At 35.0% G+C, this 24,298-nt stretch overlaps 1 protein-coding gene across 1 annotated transcript in view; it reads right to left on the bottom strand.

Moving 5' to 3' along the window:
* LOC150097655 (uncharacterized) overlaps nt 1-22,791 on the bottom strand; it is an 81,793-nt gene extending 59,002 nt beyond the window's left edge. The window contains exon 1 of the mRNA XM_090406968.1: nt 22,662-22,791. Coding sequence (XP_090263094.1) covers nt 22,662-22,725 — 64 coding nt within the window. The 5' untranslated portion in view covers nt 22,726-22,791. The remainder of the gene's footprint in view (nt 1-22,661) is intronic.
* Between the last annotated feature and the right edge of the window lie 1,507 nt (nt 22,792-24,298).

The following is a 24,298-nucleotide window of genomic DNA, read 5'->3' as shown; positions in this document are numbered from 1 at the left end:
GAACAGTAAACAAATATCGAAGCTTTTACATAAGGCCTTTATATCTATTCAATTTATAACTTCTCTGCACGAATTCATTTACTCGTGTGTTTACCATTCCTCTTTGATATTATAAAGAACCACTACAACCGACGTTTATTTGCACATATATCGTAAATATTAATTAAAAAAAAAAAGTACAACGCACATGCCTACTGTAATACTTAATAAAGAAGATGCAGGAAGCATGGGAGATGCAAATACTGCGTGCTATAAGTTATTACCGAGATAATGAACAAACATTTTGTAGATTAAAGACACGATAATCAAGTACTTGTATCAACTTACATAGAAAAATAGAATACAATTAAGAGTATTTTGCAGTGTCCATTAAATCCCTTAAATTTTCTTGAGTAAACTATGGAGAAATAAAATAGAACGTTCAATTATTGCCAGAGTTCTGAAACACTTCCAGTACAAGATTTCTCTCTCACACACACACACACACAATCTGCTGAACTTCAGGCTTCGGCCACTGAAATGAATCGTATTCACAGCTGAATGCATCGATTCATTCTTTTAATACCGAAATAAGAAATTCAGACTTCGGTAACTTAACAATAAAACACGTTAGAGTTAAGTACGAGAACTCATTATCAGAACTGAACATATACCGAGTTCGCATTGACACCTAACAACTTGTACCATATCCCTTTTAATTAACAGTGACATTCTATGCATGGAAGGTTCAATTAGAGAAAAAAAAAAGGAGATCCGTGATTTCATCCGGAATAGTGATTCTAACAAGAGTCGGTGTGAATATGAAGTGCCATTATGACAGGCAAAAAACTTTCCAAAGGCATTAGCCGTAATGCATTTCACTATAACAACCGCTATCGTATTTTCCCGTTATTTGGGTTATTTCCTTATGTCTAGCATACATATAACCTTGGGGTGGTGTTCAGAGTTGAATCGAAGTAGATCAAGGTTGTCTTGAGGCAGTGTCGGGATACAAGAGCTGAGAAGTTTACCTTGGGCATAAACTAAAAGATAAAAATCGATAATCTGTTACCCAATTCTTCTCACGATACATTCACCTGTTTCAATAAGGGAGTGGGCTTCTAAAATTCTTTGTTCGATATAAAAGCTAACAATGACTACATAAAAAGATTATTGTTTATTCTGTGCCTCGGAATAAAGTTATACTGTTGAGAACGATATACAAAAGACGAAGTTCAGTACGTCTTCAAAACATTAATTGCTACAGATCATTCTAAAGGTTTACTATCACTGATAAGTCTTAATCTAACTATATAGCATGGATGGTATGAATGCCTTTAGTTCGCTTACAGTGGTGGTTACACATCGTGAAATTTAAGGCTTGAAGTTGCTTAAAAATTAACTTAGTCTCTTTGGGGTTCCTGGATTATATAACTATTAACCAAACTTCGTCGTAGCTATGTGCTATAGGTTTACAAACTTTTATGAATGGAAATGACACACAATTGACTGGATGTAATAATGAGTTAGATGTCTTCTGTTTTGACAAATTTGAAAATTAGAGTTGTCTATACTGAGACTTAAGTTAGGAAACTTCGCAATGAAGCCGAGTTATATTTTATTTATTTATTTTTAAATTTTGGTTGGTCTATAGGACGTCTACTGCAACCATAGAACATACACGAGTAAAAATGCAGGTCACCAAAAGTCTTGATGCATGACTCCTGAAAACCTCTAAGATAAGAATCAAATCTCCGTTAATATTTCCAAGTAAAATTCGCCGTTCTGTCAATCTTCGTATGTTTTACCTTCTTGGTTTTAAAAATGATAATTTAAGAATAAAATAACTTCTGTTCGGCGATTCGAAATTGAGGAGAGGAAGCTTTAAATGAATTTTTACTATAAAATTGGACAACTGCCACATGACAATGCAGATAAACGCTTATCTGGAAAATAGAGATGCATCGCCTTCCACCACGACAAAGGAAAAACAAAAAGAGAACCGTCTCTACCCGCATCTTCTTACATCGGTGCTATACAAACATAAATTTAAAATTTTAATAGCTTTTTTTTTAAAAAAAAATTTGTCCTTACGACTTTTCTCCAGCTACTCATTAAAAGTGGATTTCAAAATTGTGTTTTTTGTAATAAATGAAGTCTGTTTATAACCAGTCATTCTCTATAATTCATTTTGAAGGTATTCAAAAGCCACTTTTTTGATGGATGACTTTCAGCTTCTCCTTCCCTTCTAGAAGTAACTGACCTTGAAACGACCTCCGACGTCCTCAACTATCCTTTCTCTAAAACTGTCCGTTATGTTTAATATGCAGTGCTTCAGCGAAACCTACCGCGAGGCATGGCAAGTACCTGAAAACAAATACAACCAGGAAGTATCAGTTAAAAAGGAATTGGAGTATTAAAACGGGGTCTGTATTGCAACCACTCAACTGATCTATTAGTAAAGAAAGTGGAACAACAATAAAGCTAGAGGTGTCTCTGAGGTCATTCGCGTGATCTTCCCACCCTTCGAAGAATATAAGGACGGACTTATAATTATGTTCAGTCATTTGTCCATTTAATTAAATCAATCCTCTCGAATGATTATTCATACCTTTGCAATAGCGCTCTTCAGTGCTAGGTTGCGTAAATTCTGTCAACTTCGGATAAAAAAAAAAGGTGATTGTTAGCAAATCTAATATGAACTTTAAGTACAATCTACGTACATTTTCACGAGCTAGCACTTTAAAGCATAAACTGCGAAAAACATCAAATTTATAGTGTAAAGTTTAGTCATTCATTTCTGTTCACATCAGCATAGTTTTTCTATTTAAAATCATAAAAATTTTGCTGGATGTTCTTTTGCGGATGTCTCAACAGGACATGAACGCCTATCCTGGAATCTGTGAAGCGTATGTGGTGTCACAGCTTAAAAATAAACTAAAAGATGCCACTCCAGGGATTCCAGGCACTGATGAACTGATGTCAGAAGGAAAAGTGTCTAATTCAGTCTCACTAAGGTGACAGGTAGGTCATCCCACAGTAAGACGACCTACATATTTGGAATTGAAGACGAGGCCTTCCTTCCCCCCGCTCACTGGAGCATTGGAGAGTGGACCAAAAATGTTGGCGTTTAACCTCATTTTAACTTCCTACCTGTTATCTTGACCTAAGATTTCTCTCACTTTCTGTGCGTTATCTATATTCTTTGTATTCTCATCTAGTTCTCGTGAAATAACGTACATAAAGTATGAGAGTACATTCCGTTCCATGTCACACAATTTAGGATTCTAAGTTTATAATAAATTAAAAATAAATAAAAAAAATTTAATTTAAGAATTAGGTTTGATATGCTGAAAGCTATGGGGCCATTGTAGTACAGTGGACTTCATGCTGACTTCAGCCTCCATAAACGCATGTCTGTTAAGTAAATGTATTCTCTGGCCAGTTTGTATCGCTCGATGATAAAACGGTCGACCTTTGTATTTAACCAACTAACTCACCTTCGGTCAAAAAATGCTCTGAAGGAGATTCGAACCTATGCCTTCCTAAACGAAGTTTTCAAAAGATATAACCAGTGAATTGGTTATCTCGAAAGTCCATTTCTAGATTTGAAATAATAATTTCTGCAATCAGAAAGTAATACACTAATTGTTAATAAAATATGACAATACATTGAAAGTTAAATTTAAATCATTCGACATTACAGATTACACCTCTTATTTTGATCAAATGTCATATTTCATTCTAAAAATAGCATAGATATTTTTGGTTTAAATAATTAGCAATTATTTAATGCTCCTAGTTAAAAAAAAAAAAAACAGATGAAATTGTCTCGGCGACAGCCGAGTATGTGCCTCATGAGAACTACACCAAATATTGCAAATAACGACCCACGTTCCTAAAACCAAAGCAGTTAAAGGAAATGAAGAAATTTTTTTTAATATTTTTTTCTTGCTGAACTGACTACAAATGAACTATTCAACAACTGGGTTCCTCTTGAACAAAAACAAAAAGAAAGAAAAAAAAAAGCAGGAGTTTAAATTCGATTTTTCCTCCAGACTGTTTAGAATCTTTATTTTGTAAAACGGTGTGTCTATTTTAAAATTACGGAAACTAGATTATCCAGAAATGAAGTAAAAGTGATAAAAATGAATATAAATGGACCAGCAGGTGTCGGGAAAAATTCATCAAGCGTGTCCAAATAAATGTATAAATATAATGATGCAAGCGATCATCAAAAACTTTAATACTACTCTGGGAAACCCTGTTTTTGGCTTTAATTAGCCACATCCTTTAACTTGTTTTGCGTTTTCGAGAAACGAAAATAGGACATTTTTCACATCTTCCTTATGTGAACTCATTATCATGGCGTAAAATAAAGCAAAAAAAAAAAAAAAAAACAGCAGCACTTTATTGCTCACTAATCATATTAAAGCTTAGCAAAATAAACACTTTTTACAAAGTGTTCAGCTTGCTTTTACTGTCTCACACAGACGGCCGCATATCGAGAAGCAAAGCCGAACGTGTCTTCAAGACAAGACGACTGAAAGAAAGGTGGAGAGAGGGAGAGGCAACTAATTTAACTGACTAGTCGCCGTCCTACGAAGAAAAGCAGTTCCATGCCATCAGCCGTGTCCAACAGGGATAATCACCTGTCATTGACCTTGTCATTAATACTACAGCAGAGGACATTTGGGTGATGCTCCTTTAACGGATACCATGAACTAGGCGCATTAGCTTTTTTTACTCTTCCATTAACAAATCAAATATTGCATTACATGGTGTAGCCTCTCAGTGCATATATTAAATTAAAAAAAAAAAAAAATTCTTTCGTACTCAGTTATAAAAAAAAAAAAAGAATTTTAATAAATAAATATCTTTGTTCACGGTTTAAAACATTTAAAAAAAATTCCATTTTGATATGTGAAAAGCTACAGAAAAGTAGATTTCAGCATAAATTTCCATTCTGAGTATTCATTTGAAGATTAAGGAAATTATTTACAAGTTGAAGCAAAACTTCCCTTAGTAAGGAAATCGGGCGTTGAATGCTCTTTATCCTCGATTTTTTAAACCTCCCTATTCGTTTCTCTCTCGTCTTCCTTATTTGTTAACTTTCCTAAGTCATGTTCTGCACAGTTTCGCAAATTTCATGAAGGAAGTAGGGGTTCAATAATTGAAAGCTTTCGGAAAAGGCCAGTGCAATAGCTACGGGCAAGGACAAACACTAATCGACTGTACATCGGAAGATGTCCTATATATTTCTCTCTACACCACAAACCTGTTAATCTAGATGAGTGTTGAGTAAATTCCCACATTCCCAAGACAGTAATATTATTAATAAAATTTAGGTGTGTCCAGCTGTTATTCGACAAGGTTTAATTCGTGTGGAACATCAAAACGTTACTTAAATATAAAGAGCCAACAGGCTTCATTTCGGCGATATAAACATCAATTAAATTAAGGGGATATTAGATCCCACATTGTTTTAAAACCGAATAAAAAACTCAAAGATTGGAATCAGAGAGTTTCATGCCGAATATAGTATAAAAAACTATAAAAGTATCGGCGAATACTAGCGTGAGCTAAATGCAAGTAGTCCTAGAACGTAGTACAAACACGGGCAACTCTTTGCAAAAGGTGGGTAAAGTTCTGATCGCTATTCTTGGTATTTTCCACAATGTAAAAAACATTTCCTATAAATGTTTTTTACATTATGGAAAATACCAAGTTTTATCTTGGTATTTTCCATAATAATTTCCCGTAGTACAAACACGGGCAACGAGTTGCCCGTGTTTGTACTACGTTCTAGGACTACTTGCATTTAGCTCACGCTAGTATTCGCCGATACTTTAATAGTTTTTTTTTTTATACTATATTCGGCATGAAACTCTGATTCCAATCTTTGAGTTTCTTATTCGGTTTAAAAACAAACAATGTGGGATCTAATATCCCCTTAATTTAAATCAATAAACGTAATATTCCCGGCACATTTCTGATTACTAGTATTATACAAAAACAATACCTAACTACTAGTCATGAATTAAAACCATTTAGATAATCGATTTAATGTAAATACAGCTTTCAAGAGATGTGGTGGTGGTGGGGGGGAGGAGAATGAGGTAATGTATTCGCACTTGACATCTTTTACTGCTCACCATTATAGCGTCATTCTAAACCGATCTTAAGTATGATACTTTGGCGTTATCTGGCGTGCAATGATATTTTCATTTCTCTTAATTGTTCTTGTATCATGAATGTACATAGCCCATCTACTCCTAATATCCTCGTAGCGATATTAGAAGTGGTCAAAAGCAGACCATACAGCCTGCTTCTAGCCAACAACACTGCACAGGAAACAGGGTCGTGGTAACGGTATCTTGATATGAGGATTGTTCTCATGAATCACTGGATCCTCCTCATCCTCACTGAACACGCGTTGACTGCCAATTCTTACTTGGAATTATTTCAGACCAGGTATTGCCTGAAGGATCTGGACTCTTTCAGAAATACAACTCTCCGTATCACAAAAAGGCTTGCAGTAAGCAAGCATGATCAGAAGAGAATAGAGAAGTATTCCATGTGCTCCCCTCAAGGCTGCCTAATTTTTTGTTTTGAATCCCATCGAACATTTGTGAGGTCACGTCGAATGCGGCGTGACCAATGTATTTAATCAATAACATCCGATGAAACAGTAATAATTATATATTAAAAGATACGGACATGTTGCTATTTTTCCCATCCATCAGTGGCTTTAACAGGCACTTAAGCGCCCACGGCCTATAAGTATTCTTGGACTTCCCAACCGTAGGATAAGGCGGCTATCTCTAAGTATTCTTGTCTGTAAATTGCGTGTGTTCTACGGGTCGGTTTGTTTGTTTTGAGGGACGAAAAACCCGAGTTTCCGGGAGATAAAACCCTCTACCTCCGTATGAGACTAACTCACCTTTCGTAGAAAGAGATCAGATAAAGGTTCGTCACGTCACTGACGGGAATCGAACCCAGGTCTTTCCGACCAAAGGACTTCATCTATACTGGCTGAGCTACGGAGCTCACACATTGCCATTTTTACTGCTCATTTATAACAAAACAGCTCTTCCTCTTCTTTGTTAATTTATTTTTGTTAGTAAAATACAAAATGTTAAGAGAATAAGAAGGGAGATAAGCTAGCAATGAGTCAGTTTGTCTTAGGGCGTCGTTGTGGTGCAGGGTTGGTTTTCTTTGGTCCTACTCCCGTTTTCACCTCAAACACAAAACCAACCTCGAACATATTTCAGTAATTCATACTTTATGCTACTGCTACCCTAAATGGAATTTTCTTCTAGCAGAAGGTCAGTAATCTCAGAGTTCATACTTTGATTTTTCTCTTAAAATTAAGAGAGTTTAATCTGTTTTAAGGTTTCACTGTCGACGCAACGTAAAATATCGCTCAATTTCTAGAAACGGACACATTTTTAATTGTATTCGTTAATCCTAAAGTCATCTAAATCAACAATAAAAAACTTTTCAGCTATTTGAAAAATTCACATTTTATAAAAACATATTTACACATTATGTGAAGAGAAAAAAAAAACAGTCTAACCAAATAATTATATTTGAGTTGCATATGAAAAACGTTTAAAAACTCATCTTAAGACATTCATCATTTACTATATTTTTAATGCGAGTTCAGAAAAAGATTACCTTACATTATTTTGGAAAATATCCAAATTAAAAACTTAGAGCACCTTGATATAATCTCGTTGATGTCGAAATGCGAAACAAGCTGCTTTATATGAAGAATTTTGATTAAACTCACTAAACTTTATTTTATTGAAGGTTTCAATAAATTCAAAGAATCTCATCATACCAAGCGCTATCTTATATGGTCTCATGCTATCCGCTGCGAATCTACAGATATATTACACGACTGAGGTCGTTTCTCAAGTTGATAAACCGAGAAGTAAGATTTTGTGCAGCCTTGCTGGCAACATTTCTGGTACCGTAATGTTAGGCGACCAGGAAGAATTCTAGTCACCGACTAGAGAAATTTGTAGTTTTTCAGACGGTTCCCCAGTTTATCGATCTCTGGTAAGTAAGGTTTTCCCTCCAAAAAACTTGGGTTTTTAATCCCGCATGTCAGAAAAATATGACAGTCTAATACGCCATTTCAGACAAAAATACAAGCATTACATTTAGGATCATGAGATGGCGACAATTGTCTACTGTATTTTGCTCTCCTGAATGATATCTAATTTTCTTGATTTTGGACTGCTAACTCCTGCAGTTCTTGAGGGGGGGGGGTTTATCCCATGATAATCTGTTATTTGAATATAAATTCAAATTTCATTTTCCAAAACTGTGTGCTGAGGTAGACAAATTTAACTGCGCCGTGCGATTTAATTTCTTGGCATGAAGAAAGGAGAGCAAAATATTTATGGGGGTATCGTTTGAACTAAAATTTTTTAAGACCCCTAATTAAGTTGATAGCGCATGAGAGAAGGAAAACAACATAAGCAGTTGCTATCATTTTAATTTCAGTAAAAAGGAATCAACTTATCGAACCATGTAATTTTGTGAACCGTAAGTGCAACATTTATTTGCTACATGTTACACTACCATTTTTAACCCATTCTGAAAGTTAAAGTTCGCTTCCATTCCGGAGGTTACTACATTCTCTTTGGCGGGGAGGGGGGGGGTCGGTTTTTCTAAATTTCTGGGAAAGCATCTCTACATACAGCGGTGTTTCTGCAATGAAGCAAACTTTCTTTATCCACAGTGAGTGAAAGAAAGTGTATGTATGTATATATTGTTATTTTAACATTATAATTGATTAAACATGTTAAACAATTTCTCCTTACATTACTTTCATTTGCATTCTTGCTCCAGTTATTTGTATTTTACCACCTCGGCGAGATTGTCCTAATTACGTATATTTGCCACAGTTCGAGAAGCTGATACTCGTTTTGAATAAGTTCATTCATATCAGCCACACGTCGTGGGCGCACGATTTAACAGTCGCACGATTTCATTCTCAGAGCCGTCACTGATATTCAGGTTGTTTTTGTTGCATTTCTTTTATGCCGTTCAAATTCAGACATATGTCAAGGACTGATTTATTTTACTATGAAACTATCTAGTGAAAAGATTAATCGGTCTTTTTTTTTTTTTTTTTTTTTTTAATATATATGAAATGAGTTCAGTTTTGATTTAAAGTTCCTTGGAAAAACCAAAGCATCCTTTATCCTGCAAGTATGCACAGAATTTCACAATTATGCTTAAAAAAAGACGTATTCTAAGGATCTTCTCATAAATATATACCCAACACAGAACAGTTACCGGGCTTCAGATTGTTTGAATCTTTACCCAATTATTGGTCTTCAACTACTCAATTGTCATTAAAATGACAATTTGAGAGATGAGATGTATTTAGCGAAGTAGAGTGTCCTCCCGCAATGAGTCCTTGGACTCCATAGAGGTGCACGTAATAATAATAATAAAATTATCTCGTAATACATTTGCAGTTCATGGTAAGGCACCCAAATAAGAGATGCATTATTTAAAAGTTATAATATGAACACACAGAAAAACAACATAGTCATGCACTCTGTAACTGCTTAATACAAAGTCAGTCTTGTTATAAAATAGCAATCTAAATGGTGTTCTTATATTCATGTAAATCGCGAAGAATAATATGAACTTCAATACGATGCATTTATTAACAGATTGGCTTTAAATGGAAGTTCGGTGAATGGCGAATATGAAAGGCAAATAAGAAATCCCAGCTTTTCAACAACAATACTGGAATATATATATAGATGGAAAAGACCAACATTGCTGTATTATACAAAATGTATCGACATATTTTAAGTATGGAAAAACTATGACTTACAGAACACTGCTGTAATTGTCAGCCAACAAATCATCCCTCAGGCAGCCAACAAGTTTTACACCTCGAAGTTTACTTTTAAAATTTTATGATCTCCAGTAGAGCTATTCGTCGTTGAAAAACGACGTCTTGATGAATTCAATTAAGAAAAGAGGACCACTTAATTCCCCCTCTAATATAGACAATCACAAAATCTAATTTAATAAAGAAAAAAAAAGGTATTATTGAATATATTAAAAAAAAATTTAATTGTGGTTAATTCTATTTGAATTAGCTTATGGGACTCAAATGAAAAAAAAGAAAAGTATTACTAAGTCAGTTTCGAAAGCTTCATATTTTGCCATTGTTAATGTAAACCATGAAATCCAAAGAAAGGCAAGAAGCTTCTTTTTTTTTTTTTTTCTTTTTTTAAATTAAAATGTCACTTGTTAGGAACAAGACTAGTAAACTGTATGATTTCCTAGCCAGGTTATGCTCTCGAGGCCATCTGGCGGGAAGAGGAAACCGATTGCTAAACACAGTTGCTTTGAAACATGTTAAGTGATGCAATGCAAGCCAAACTTGCCTACCGGTGTTTGTGGAGTAGCATTAGTTCGAAATTCGAGTCATGTTGAACACATTACTTGCATGTTACCTTCAGCAATCCTCAGGCTGCTGGGAGAATGCAAGATGGGAATTTGATGCATTAAAAATAAAAGAGGGATAGTTATAACTAATTTGGCACAGTTATTAAAATTTTCACGTTTAGCTATTGGGAAATTTGTTTCTGTAGAATTCTATATTAGAAGAATGAGAAAAAGGTTTTTTTCCCCCACTTTTGACAAATTCGTGGCACGAGTTTTGCAAATGCTAACCTGACATAACACAAGTTGCCTTCTGCTATATTATACTCAAGATATTTCTTGTCAGAAATGCACTTCGGTTTTCGATATGTTGAAAGAATGCAAGATGTCGTTTCGGAAGTTACTGATTCAATTTTAGTCATTCATTAGTGAATGAATTAAACCATTTTTGTATTTAAAAATATCAAATGTCACTCAAACAAGCAAGAATATCCTTTATTTCTTCGTTTAGTCTGTTGATTTAGAGACAGACAACATTAGGAAGAAAAATCCTTATTTAAAATTCCACAGTTCTTTTTCATTTTAATTGAAATATATTTGAATGATCATACGGGTATCAAATGCGGAGATATTTGCCGGGTCAAAAATTCAGACGATTTACATTTGACAACACTATTTTTTTGTTGATACAAAGCCACTTTTCGCAATTTATGCGAAAAACTTCAGAGGCATAGTCATCACTACGTTCTACGATTATACTTTAATTCAGATTGCGTTTAAGCAAGCAGTGGTCATAAATTAAACTGAAATAGAGAAACTCAGAATAGAAATTTCTAAAAAAGGTCCATTTCTTGCAGATATCACCAGCTGCACTTCTTTTTTTTTTTTTTCTTCGATTAAAAAAGTTTCTCAGTATGCATAACATGGTATACCGATAGATTAAAGCATTTAAAAAATAAAATGAAAAAAAAAAATCACAAGACGCCTTCCGGTTTTATGACATTCACTAACTCCTTGAACTGGAATTCGTATGGACCATCCTATAATAAAAAAAAGACGAGGTCGTCGTTACGATCGTTCTTCAGTCGTCATTCCTAGAAAGGATTTCACTATCAACTGTGTGTATAACGGAATAAAAACAAAGTCAATTTCGCATTATCGATGACTTTGGAATCGATCCTATATTCTAATTTCAAGGCGAAGACAGTAGTCACTCTTCGTCCGTCAAACTTTGACCTTAAACCGTGATACTTAATCAAGCTCCACATGAAGTCTCAATCTGCAAAAACAATTCTCGAGTAACCAGAAACCATACAACCTCAGGACCAAATATTTGGTGGGGAAAAAAAAATAGCATGTCCACGAAGTAGTGCTCGCAAATTCAGCTTAGCGACTTGAAATAATTATAGTCGCTAAGCTGGATGCTTTCTCTTTCCCTGTACACTGTAACATTACTGGCAATTGAACTTCACTCTCTTAGTTCATTCAGGGACTGTGACATGAGATCACGGTCAACAAACTGCAGGTTGTGGAATATCAAGTTCTCTGACTCATGTAGTGAACTTCCGTGAATTCCTGACAAGAGATTCGCTAATACAATCGACTTTCTTCCCTAACACGAAGCAGACCTCTTACTGTTACCGATGCGTTGGATTGAGTTACGATCGAACCAACTAAGGATATGAGGGCAGTGTGCGTGTTTTGCGAAAGGAAAAACTACTTCCTTATGAAACGGGCTAGCTCACCTCCAGTATTGAAAAGCCCTTGGTTATTATTATTATTTTAATAAAAGGGCATTGTCGTTAGAGATCGAGCTACCGGAACTCCCTTACAGATTTATCCTCCGTACATATTCTGGTGTATACCAACTAATTGAACCGGCCTTAGACGGATCCATTCCATACATCCATTTGGAAAGGCTGTCGAATTCTTATCGTACAACTCTCCCTGAAACCACAGGCGGCATGTGCCTTTTTATTACTAGTGGTTTCAGCAACAACCGACATCTTGTCGAAGCCAAGATATCACAAATGTGATGTATTTAAGATTGCATCTTGGATTCCACAATTGCAGTACTACTCGTAGTCGATATATTAAACTTAGGATTGCCAGAATAAAAACACGAAAACAAATTCGCCAAGTTTTATCATAACTATCCAAAAATGAAGCCTTTTTTTATTATTCAAATCATTTATAATATTTTTTTTTTTTGTCTACCAGCCAACTTTAGTTCAGTTCATAAACCACAAGCAGCATGTGCCTGTCGCATAGATTGCATGAATTACTGCCAAGTTTTGATTTCATTACCATTAAAAAAAATATCGTTGAAAACTGCGTTGTACCTTATACCAAAATAAAAAAAAAAGTTTTGAATTAGGGTTGTCGCCAGTGAGAAAATAATCTGTTCTAAATGAGAAATCGGCAACGATTTTGTTCTTCTGCATTTCCCAACTTCGTTCACATTTTATATCCGATTTCATGTGAATACATGTTGGTGCTTAAAATCACATCTTATACACAGTTATTTAAAAACATTGGATAAAGTAGTATTTTTAACAGGAAGGTGAACTATCTATCAGATAGTAGTAAGAAAGTTAACTTTCGCTTTTAAAAAAAAATAAATAAAACCAATTTTTCGCATATGGCTGCACTGTTGTAGTAAACAAGTGATTAAATAAAAATAAGATTTTAGATGTTCCATTAAGGTTTTTTTTTCTTATCAGTTTTGTTTCCTTCCCCTAATAGCTCGGCTTATTTATTGAGAATTAATACATTCATGTCTATAGCTCACAAGATAGCTATTGGTCACTATGATGCCGACCCACGTTTAAAAAAAATAAAGAAAAAAAGGTTTCTCATCGTAGCTTTTTTTTTTTAATGAAACTGATGTGACAGCATCGTGTTTTCTGCTTTCTTTCTTTCTTCCTCTCTTCCCGATATTAGGAAGTCGAATCCATGATTGGTATAGCTTGCCTCTGTTGGAAATCCTTTCGATGGAATTGCGAAAAATATTAAGTGAATTTTTAATTGGTCAGCTATCTGTGAAGGGGTAGAGATTGGCTGTCTTTCAGTCTTCCAATATTGGGCTAAATGGAGTCGGCTTACTCCCTTTGGGGAATGAAAGGCGTTAGCGGATTTATTTTAAAGTTTAAAAAACAAACATTCTAAAAAATCTAAAATGAATGTTGGCTTTACACCATCCAACACATACACAGCCACTGTTTTTCTTTCACTTTTAAAATAAAAATACAGAGTAAAATGAAAGACCACGAGTGCTGGTTCTCTTTAACAAAACCTCACGAAATAATAAGAACATTAGTGGATAATGTGCAGTGGCGAGATACAGATGATTACAATATTATAGATCGGCGAAAGCTGTGTACGAGCGTATGCGCGTGTTTAGTCGCCAAGTAATTAGTTCATTTGCTTAGGTACATTTTGTAGAATAATGCTTAGAACTATTATGCTTTGCTTTTTCATCTGAATGTACTTAGCGTATTGCTCTGGTGGTGGGGATTGTGATAATATATCAGAAATTTTTTTTACGCAAAAGTATCGCTGAAGTTCACAATATAATTTGAGCAATACTATTTTCTCTCCATATATGAGAAAAATATAAGATGAATAGATGTCCTATTGAAAAACTTTGCTGAAATCCGATGTGCGTTACGGTCATGTCACCAAAAAAGGCTTATATACGACAGACTTGATCTGTTCTTGGAGTATTATCTGCACCTGCAGACCAGTTAAAACAAAATACCAAAATTTAGTTGGTGTATGTTACAATATAAGCGCATCACTTTAACTTGGATCTCATTGGTCTAATATGAAAGACATTACTAAATTTTTGTACAGATTTATATAGATAAAGTAACTGTTTCAGTTAGTAACAACCGAATGTTTATATTTAATTTATGCGTTTCCCAATAAAGAGTTATAGTTTGAAAATATTGTATCTCGACATTCTGCCAGTTTACTCATATCGGTTAACTAAAGCAGAATTCCAATGATCCATGCAATTATCTCAGTTTTACGAAATAATTTTAAAATCCATCGTTGCACTAGGCGATTAAGTTTCTTTGGGAAATTAATTTTACCATCCAAATACTCGTAAACTGGAATGGTAATAAAAATAAAAAGTTACCTCTTTCTGACAAATCTGGGCCTATTCTGATAAACATACGCATTGACCAAAAGTCCTTTACGACCTATTTTACGTACTGCTTACCTACTCATTAAATTTCTTCTTTGGTCTCAGCATATGTAATTATTTCCTCGTGGTAATTTTCGAAAATAAGTGCGTGGCCAATCAAGATCTATAACCATAGACATTAGTCCACTAGTGCTTAATTTCCTTCATTACCGTCATTCTTTTATGGATAGAAAGAAAATAATTTCTTAGAAAAATTAAAATTTCTAGTGTTCAGAAGTTTTAAAGACATTTAACATTATCTCACAGTGTATAAATCATTCTGATGTTTACCTCACGGGGTGAAGGAGATGTTTATGAACTTTCAGGATGAGATTTATAAAAATTTCTTATCGCAATGCATCAAGGTTAACAGTAGCTTTTAATATGTTGATATATTTGGCTGCATAAATCGTTCTAAATATTTATCCCAGATGTTAATCCAAGATTCATCTGATATAAATCATAGACGCGCGCATTCCATTGTACTGTATATTAAGAGCGTACCAGATTGTGTTCACCTGAACATTATCAACGAGAGCAGATGGTCAATTAACAAAAACGTTATGAAAACGGTTTTTATCTAAATAGGTCACGAGATACGTTGAACAGCGTCATGAGACACGTATGAAATAGTGCTGAAAGATTATCAACACAATATCTGAAATGAGAAACAAGTTTTCGTGTGAAGCTGACGTTGTCGAAAAACTAAGATGTTCTGTTGATAAAGAGCAAAAAAAAAAAAAAAAAACCAAAGAGGATGTCATGAAATCCCAGTCACCGCCAAGACCACAGTATCCAGTTCATTTGTAAGCTTTATTAAAGCGAAACGAATATTTGCGTAACATGCCAGTGCAATGATAGAACCTCATGTTTGATTATTAAAAAAAAAACATGCTCGCTATGCACGGTAAAGGTAGATTTTTAAATATTCTTTCATAGTGTTCCGGCAAAATAAATCAAGAATTAACACCACGCGGAGTGAGGGAAAGGAGTAGAACATTTAGAGTGCACTGCAGAGGAACTAAAGGTCATTTCCTTAAATTTTTATATCAGTTTTTATTAAGGAATTAAAGGAACCTTTGTAGCTCATTCGGTCTCTGTATCCTTTCGCTGGAAAGAACTGGGTTCGAATTCCGTCTAGGACGAGAATAACTTATTACGACTTTTAAACCGAAGGTGAGTTAGCCATTTTCATGTTTCACTTCTCTTATCGGTTATATCAAAAATTGTTAGGGTCAAGACAAACCTCCCTTTACAGTTTGAGCTCTTAGTTTTGGTAAGAAACTTAATCTTTCGAGTTTCAAAGTTGTAGTAGTATATTATCTAAAGACCTTGTGAAGTCTAAACATTTTCACGAGCTACTATTCAATAAACAAAAAAAATCTTTCAACGCACAATTGGCCGTTTATAAATACAAAAGCTGCTTGAAATTTTATTACCTTTTGTTCCCAATTTTAATGAAGCAGCCATAAACATTTACATTGAAATATTATTTTCAGTGCAATTCATCATTTAAAATATGCGAGTTTAACTTCGCACAATTATATTATGACAAGTTGTGGGAGATTTGGCATAAGGTGGTATGGGAGTCTTGAGAATGGGTCGACGCATACTGAACAATGGCTATTGTCTATTGAAGCGATCCAAAGAATGTACTGAATGGGTTCCGATGTCCACTTAAATTACATATTCCAATCACGAGACGTATCGAACTTCTTTTAGTGTTTTCGCTTCCTGAATTCTCATTCTAAAATGACCCACTGGCAAAGACCAAACAAAGATAAGAAAGTGATCAATACTAGTATGGCAGGTAGTGACTGGTACTTATTGCAGGGGAGGAAAATAAAAAGAAACGAACTGTTTTAAGGATATAACGAGAGATAACCAGTGCTCTTACTTGAGAGGCAACATGGCCTTTTGTTCTAATTATTCACAGGGCGAGGCCACACTCGGGTTTTCTCTGGTCACGTTACTGCGTCCACTTCTGAGAAAAGAGGTCGCCAGCTATCCTCCCGCCCAACGACCTCAACACTAGAGAAAACAGTCAGATTTTACGTGTTTTCATCTCCCTCTTTCTTTCTTTGCTTCACATACATGTAAGGTGCGCTTTAAGGCATATGGTAAAAGCACTCGGAATAATTATAGCCTGCTTTCACTTAATGAATGTACAGGCAATATCTATATAATAAGTAGCATCAAATGAGGATTCATTAAAAGGAGTTCAGACACTAAACGTTACCATCTGGCACATCGCATAAAGACCTGAGACCACTCATTAGTAACAAAAAGAGAAAGTAGACAATGGAGGTCAACGTGTGAATGAATAGCTACAGGAAATAATTCAGCTTTTGTAGGTTAAGCTTTTTTTTTTCCCCCATATCACACTGGATTTACGGCTTAAAAAGCTTGATACCAGTATATGTGAAAAATCACAAAGAATTTTAATACGAATTATTTAAAGTAATTAATTTATGTTTCCCTTTGCAAGTAATTCAGTTCTAAGTGAAAGAAAATAGAATTACATTTTTAATGCATTGAACGTGTTCGGGGAGGGGAGAAGTAATATCTTACTATTTATTATATTTTTTCAATTATTTACGATCTAAAAATTCAAAGCTTTATTGTTTAAAAAAAAAAAAAAGGTAGGGAGTTCTCGCATGCATCTTAAAAGGAAAAAACAGTTCAGACAACCTTCGACTCAAATACCACTTACGTAATTCCATGCTTCTTAGTCTGGTATTTCCTGTTTTTAAATTCAATTTGTCATATCCTCACTTTTTCTCAAACTATTATTTCATTCTTTCACCCACTAGTTTCATTTCAATCTCCTCCCCACTCGCTTTCTTTTGAATTCGTTGTCTTTCATCCATCCTCGAGTGCTTGGCGTAAGGTTACAGCTATATGTAAAAATTTCTATTCATAAGTTTAGGGAATTTTTATTATTGTCTTCCTTTCATTCACAGTATCATCCAGAGCTAGGACGAAAATGATTTTACGTGAAACCAGTTTCCATTATGTTCATATATAGAAGAAAGTTTCTTTTAAAAAAAAATAATAATAATAATAAGAATTCATGCAAAACAACACGACCAACAAAATTTGTTTTCACTTTAAAACAATCATTCATTCTAATATTAAAGAAGTCAAATAAGTCTGGAAAAAGTAAAAACATGTACTACTTATTAAACTAATACATCTGGGATCTGCAGAATACAGTTGACATTACGCTGTCAACTCTGACAACAACGTATTGTTGATAACAGTAGCACGTGCCTTTCAGCTCACTTTATGGATGAAGCATTCAAACCAACAGACTACATCACAGAAATAAGGCGGTCACCCACCAAATGGGAAACTTTGCAATTCGTTTAAAGCCATTGAACCGTTCAGGGATTGTAGGCCATTTGTATTTTAATTAGCCTAGGTCGTGGAAAGTGTCCAGGTCACCTGAATTTCCATTTGTTTTTATATATAAATCTTTTGTGTGGGTCAACATAACTAGAATAAATCTTAAAGTAACCCACTCCCTAACTTCTAAAATTAGACCTCCGCTTAATTCCTATTGAATGTTTTATTGAATTAAACTCAGATTTATATTACATAAGAGGAAAAAAAAACAGGAAAACAGATTTCTGCAAGTAATGTTTATCTTCGAATGACGAAGCGTTTCCCGTGTCTTAAGTTTTCATACTTTTTTATTTTTATTTTTTTTAATGGCACACCTTATTTCCGAAGGTGTGTATACTTCAGAACTGAAGACTAGTTTCTATAAATTCCATGAACCAGTTTATTATTATATCGTTTGTAGCTCATAATCAGAGTTTCCAAACATGGAAATACAGACGACAATGGTAGCTAAATAAAATGATTTCTATAGGTGCTGGTATCCAATGGCGCTACACGGGCTAAAAATCACGACTTTTATTTTTAGTAACGGCTATTTTTAGTGCATATTTTGTGGAATCTCCTTTTGCTAGAATTTTGTACTAAAATTGACGCTTTTTTATTTATTTTTTCCCCCTTACAGCGCTCTTACAGGTGTGGTTCTTAAATAAAGAAATGCTATCAGATTAGCTCACACATGACTAAGATTGCCGCAAGACTTAAGATTAGGTTTCGTTTTCGACATAAGAAACAGCTGTTCAGGGGTGTGGCATTTCTTTTTACCACATTCGCCTACAAGCAGCGATATCGTTGCGGAAGAATAGTGCGGTTTCGCAACATAAATTTCTTCCGTATCAACGTTGAAACCTCGCGAAGAATTCAAATTCTGCAGCTTTCTGAGAATCAAAGTAATCAACTGATAAGAAGTTACGCCACAGACAATCTTGTATAAACCAAAGACCTAACTGGGAGAAAAATCATGCTGATAAAGTGAACTAAAAGAGACATCTTTTGTCTTCAGAACTTGCATTTAGACGTTGTGGTCATGTTTTACTTGTGAACCGGGTAATATAAATTAGTGGAGTGGAACTAATAATTAGACCCTACTCAGTGTGTGTGTGTGTGTGTGTATATATATATATATATATATATATATAAATATAAAAAACACACACACGAGTGTTTTAAGAATATTTTGATAATATATTAATACTCGCATTTTAAGAACATATCTTTATGAAAAACTGTTTACTTCGTTAAATGTGAATTGTTTCACGCAGAGAAATTATCATATTACTGTATTCATTGAGTGGCTTTGTATTGAAATTAGAAAATGATAAATGGCTGGATAAAACCTGAATTCGATTCTTATCGTTGACATGAGTCTTGCGAGGACACCTTCATTAGTAAGTAGCCTGACTACAGAATACTGGTCAAAAGAGATCTACAGGATCGAGAGCCCTGAATTCATATTGCCTAAAAAAGGTAGCACCTGATAGCAAGAATCTAGAACTGAACCCAATAACAAACTAAGAAATAAGGACAGTTAAGTCTGTTGATTGCGTGTTTTCTTCTAGCCGGTTTGAACTGTTTCGCAGTAATAATAAACTTGACTGCTTCCGCACGATACCAGTTAACTTCCCTTAAAATGAAAACAAAAGGGATTTTAAAAAAAAGTTAACGTACGAGACGGAAAGTATCATCGAAAACAGGGTAGCCACTAGGACCAGCGCTCTCCGAAAGAAGTGCATTATCCCATGGTTTTGGGGGGGAGGGGGTTATAAGTCCAGATTAGAGATTATCATGACACGATATTGCACTTTTGGAGAAGTATATTTAGAATGCCGCCGCATATAGAAGTATTTACATTTTTAATGCTAAAATTACAACCCCTGAACATTTCAAAAATCATCGAGTGATTTAACAAATAACAAAATTCTATATAGAAAATCATAAAAATGTGTGTTTCATAATAACATTCTTGTACAGTGACATCTTCGTAACTGCTCCTCGAGTCATTTTTGGGATATTCGTGTAGATAATTTTATTTCGTTTAATTCTGCCATTAAATTGGTCCGAATTGAAGCGACAAGTTTTAATAGTAACTCAAATTTCATTAAATTCCATCAAGACAAAGCATAAATTATCGTTTTGCTAATAGAAAAATTCTACTTATTGCCATAAATAACACTGTCATTCCAATTGTTTTGTTAAAAGAATGAAATTATAGCGAGAAAAAATGCAAATCTTTTAGCTGGGACTAGTTTTTCAACGAAAAACGTCCCATTGTATTTTATCCCCAATTGTGTGGGTGTGTTCTTCTGGTCCATTTGAGGGGGGGGGGAATCCTTCCTCGTGAAATCAGCTAAGAAGGCCATATAAAAGTTCTTTGCGTCCCAGGAGAAAGGAAAGGAGGAGTCTGAAGGATCAGTTAGAAGGAATTTAAAACTTCGAAAGAAATAATGCTTTAACTTACTATTTTCTATTATGCCTGTGCCAACAAATTTTGTTGGCACAGGCAGCTATTTCGCAGAATCTAAAAATGCGATTATATAAAGTGTAAATAAATAATAATACCTCTATTTTGTAGATCGAAAAGTAAGGCTCTGCGAACTCTAAAAAATGTTTTTACTCAAATCTATTTTGCATTTGTAACCCATTATGAAAAAAGTTTTCCAAAGTCAGAAATGTGCGATGTTTTAAATAAATGATCCGAAAAAGGTAACTTCAACATTTAAGAGTACTGAAAATCCCTCATTCACGATTTGCAATCAGCGAATAGGCTACAAATCACTGCGTTTAAATAATTATGAACATAAATGAATCTGCTCGTCTTCAGAAAGGAACTCGAAATTAAGGTTTAACAAGACACTAATCAGTATATTTTCACCCTCAGTGGTAGTTTTATTTCATTTTTTCTTGAGAAGTTTACCTCATGTTCATTTATCAACTTTTGTTTCAGCTGCTTCGTGCAGACACTTTCCACCTAATGGAGAGTGTTGCTCACCTTGTGTTAAGCTCAGAGCACGCACGCCATCTCTTTCCCGTCGTATCCTACGCACTTCATTAGTTCTCAACAATCTATTCGTGAAGGCTAATAGTTCTGACGAGTTATATAACAAATCATTTTTAAATTCAATATTTGAAAATACCAACAAGAGATGCAAGTATCAGGCAACGTTCTACAATAACAACATTGGGGGGGGGGGGGAGAAGAAGACGACAGTGATATACGGAGAAATAACCAAAATTCAGCAGCGAAGGGTTATTAGACACACCGCACAATAATCTAAGCCGGGAAGGGGCTATTTTGTACTGTTCGGTCTGTCAAAAGCAGCATAGGTTGATTGTCATTTATTATTGGTTGAAGTTTGAGTTAATGGAGCGGCTAATTGGAATGAGCAGATGACCGATGGCATGGCCTTATGAACAGAATGAAGATTTGCATGTTTCGAATACACCCCGTTCCAAGGACTTCCCCCACCCCTTTTGCTGCTGCTATCCGGTTTTTATATTTAAAGAGAGCTGTCCAACCTTGGACAGCTCCCCTGATGAATATAAAGCTTGCAAAAGTGTATATCTGTCTACGTTCCGCCCAGGTATCCAGGATACACTTCAAAACACACAGATTATGTTTGTTTGTTTGTTTTAAGTCAGTGGTAAAGAGGTCGAGGTAGGGTGTTGGTGACGGCATGGGAAAAACACGAAAATTGAGATTTTAGTTCTAATAGGGAAAAAAGTTGTCCTATTTAAAGCTTTTTGAGAAAGAAAAAAAAAATTCCCTTTGCAAGTTAAAAAAAAAAGCTAAGTAAGGATTTTCCTTTAGCGGAATCTGGTAAATAATAGGCTATTTTGAACAAGAATGAATTTTTGTTTGCCAACGATGTCGTATTTCAGCATCATTTAGGAAATGATTGTATGCAAAATAAATTGAATTTACTGTTAATAAAGTTCTAAATTAACTTAACGAGCTTGGTTAAGATGAAATGAAGTAACCACAGAATCAAAAAGCCTCGCGGAATCAGCGCGCTCTGCCGTGTGGTCTGTTTCACAAACGGTAGGGGGGAAAGGTGGAAGGCATATCTGCCACTTCCTGCTGAGAAAGGCTATTTAAGCCTCAGATGAAAAATGTTAAAAGTGTACGTTGATGAGATTCAAATCTTGTTTCCAAATGATAATAAACTTTAGCTCTTCTGTCTCACACAAGTTCTTAGCAGTGTGAATGATTAATCATACGCAAGCGATGTTTTACTGACCAATAATTATTTACAAATTGGTAGTACCATTTGCAGTTATTGCTGATATCTTAAAAGCATAAATTAAAACAATATTGTAAAATGCTCAAACGATATACTTTCTTTATATTACAAAGCAGTGCACAGAAGCTAGTATAGATACGAAAACATTCGACAACCAAAAAAGATTAATAGAAATTAACCCTCGTTTGTACAATACTAGTGACTTATAATGGGGAAAATTATAAAATGCCGATCATATAAATTATGTGGAAAGCAGAGAGATAATTCATTTTAAAGTAGAAAAAGCTTAAGATGTGTTCTGCTAATAGACCAGTCTTATTCGTAGAAGAATTCATAGCAAGTAGTTGATCAGAATAATTTCTAATATTTCTTAGTTATTATAAAAATGAGAATACTAGAACATTAAACTTGTTACTTACCCAAAACCAAGCCAGCTGCGTATCCTTGCCAACCAAGTAACCGTAACCCGCTGCATGCAACCATCGTAGGTAAGGAAATGACACTGATTCTAGTTCCACAAGCCACTCATGCAGTTGGTCTACTTCGATGATAATGGACTTTTCTCTTTCCAAACAATCCAACAACCAAACGTGTTAGCACTCTTTAACAGGCACGGACATCAAGACCCCTAACCCCCGTGACATCCACCAACATGTGCGCACAACGGGAGGATTCTTTAGATTATTCAAATGCTTTTAACTACAAGGAGAAAGGAAAGAGGGGGGGAGAAGGAAAAGGGGGATAAGAAATTGAACCAGCGTGACTTCCAGAAATATGGTAATAACTTTTGAATGTTGTTATTCACTACCTATTGGTGTGAAGTTGGTCATAACATTGAGAGTTGCTCGCTACGCCCCCTAATGGAGTATTATGTGCAACTGCAAGAAGAGAATAACAATAAAAAAAAATCTTTGATTAATGATCACATTACAGGGGCATTATTGTAGGAGGACGAGGCGAGGATCAGAGACAGGAGAGCGACAGAACCAGCGATACTGGCAGAGCACGTGTTAGCCAGAGAAGAAGGAGAAATGCAACTAGTTCACTCGAACCTGTTTCCCCTGCCCTTGCTACGAGTGTTGGTCGGAGAACAGCCCACAGGCATTACAACCGGGTTAGTTAACGATGCTCGGAGACAGGCGGAACTCATTTACTATCGACAAGCATATAACAGAGTTAGTAGGGCGTGAACGATTTGGAACCCTGGGCGCTTCTTCCCTCCCTCCATTGGTTCCCCCCTTTCTTAGGGATTCCGATACCTTCTACTCACATGATCAATAAGTGAGTTTTTTTTTTTTTATGGTCTTAATTAACTGCGTAGGAAGGTCTCCTCTGGTCGAACAGTTTTCCTTTATTAGGTATAAAATACTTATGAAAGAAATGAAAATCTCAGAAGGTGAAAAATTTATGAAGTTTACAGTTCAACAGAGCATTCACTTGACGTCCTTGGGACAGCGGTGGTTTTGTGCAATCGTGTGAATTTCGTTTTTCATTACGCTAAGTTTCGGCTAAACCAGTTAACAGTAGGTCACAGCAAGTTTCTTTTTCTAGATAGATGATTGTAAATTTCTGTAATCTTCCATCTGTTTTTAAAATTCGACTTTATTCCATTAATTCTAATTTTACTTCAGAATTCTACTTTAGAATTTCTTCCTTGGCTATTGAGATTGAATTCTTTTCAGTGAATTCAATCGGGTTTTCTTTCAGTCATTCGTCTGAACTGCTTAAAGTAAAATCAATGGTGATTGAGGCTGAGCTAATCGAATTTGTTTTCATCAAAACAATAAAAGACTGTTTATCAGTCTATTGGCTGCTGCTGTTGTTTACGATTCCTCTAACTTGTTTCTATTTTGCGAAGTACTCCATTTTCCGAGAGGGGGAAAATCCTTAATACCCCCTATGGTTCTAGGACACTTCTTCAGCTGAAAAGTCCTTTTAAATGTTCCTTACGTACTAGACTAGATTTGAACCTACGTCTGTGTGTGTGTGTGTGTGTGTGAGAGAGAGAGAGAGAGAGAACAAATATGTAATAATATTATGATTATTACGGGCAACT

The sequence above is a fragment of the Typopeltis vanoorti genome, chromosome 17 (assembly GCF_054136105.1).
Source record: "Typopeltis vanoorti isolate ZY-2024b chromosome 17, IOZ_Tvanoo_1.0, whole genome shotgun sequence".
NCBI classification, from domain to species: Eukaryota; Metazoa; Arthropoda; class Arachnida; order Uropygi; family Thelyphonidae; genus Typopeltis; species Typopeltis vanoorti.
This window is presented reverse-complemented; position numbering and strand designations above follow the sequence as displayed.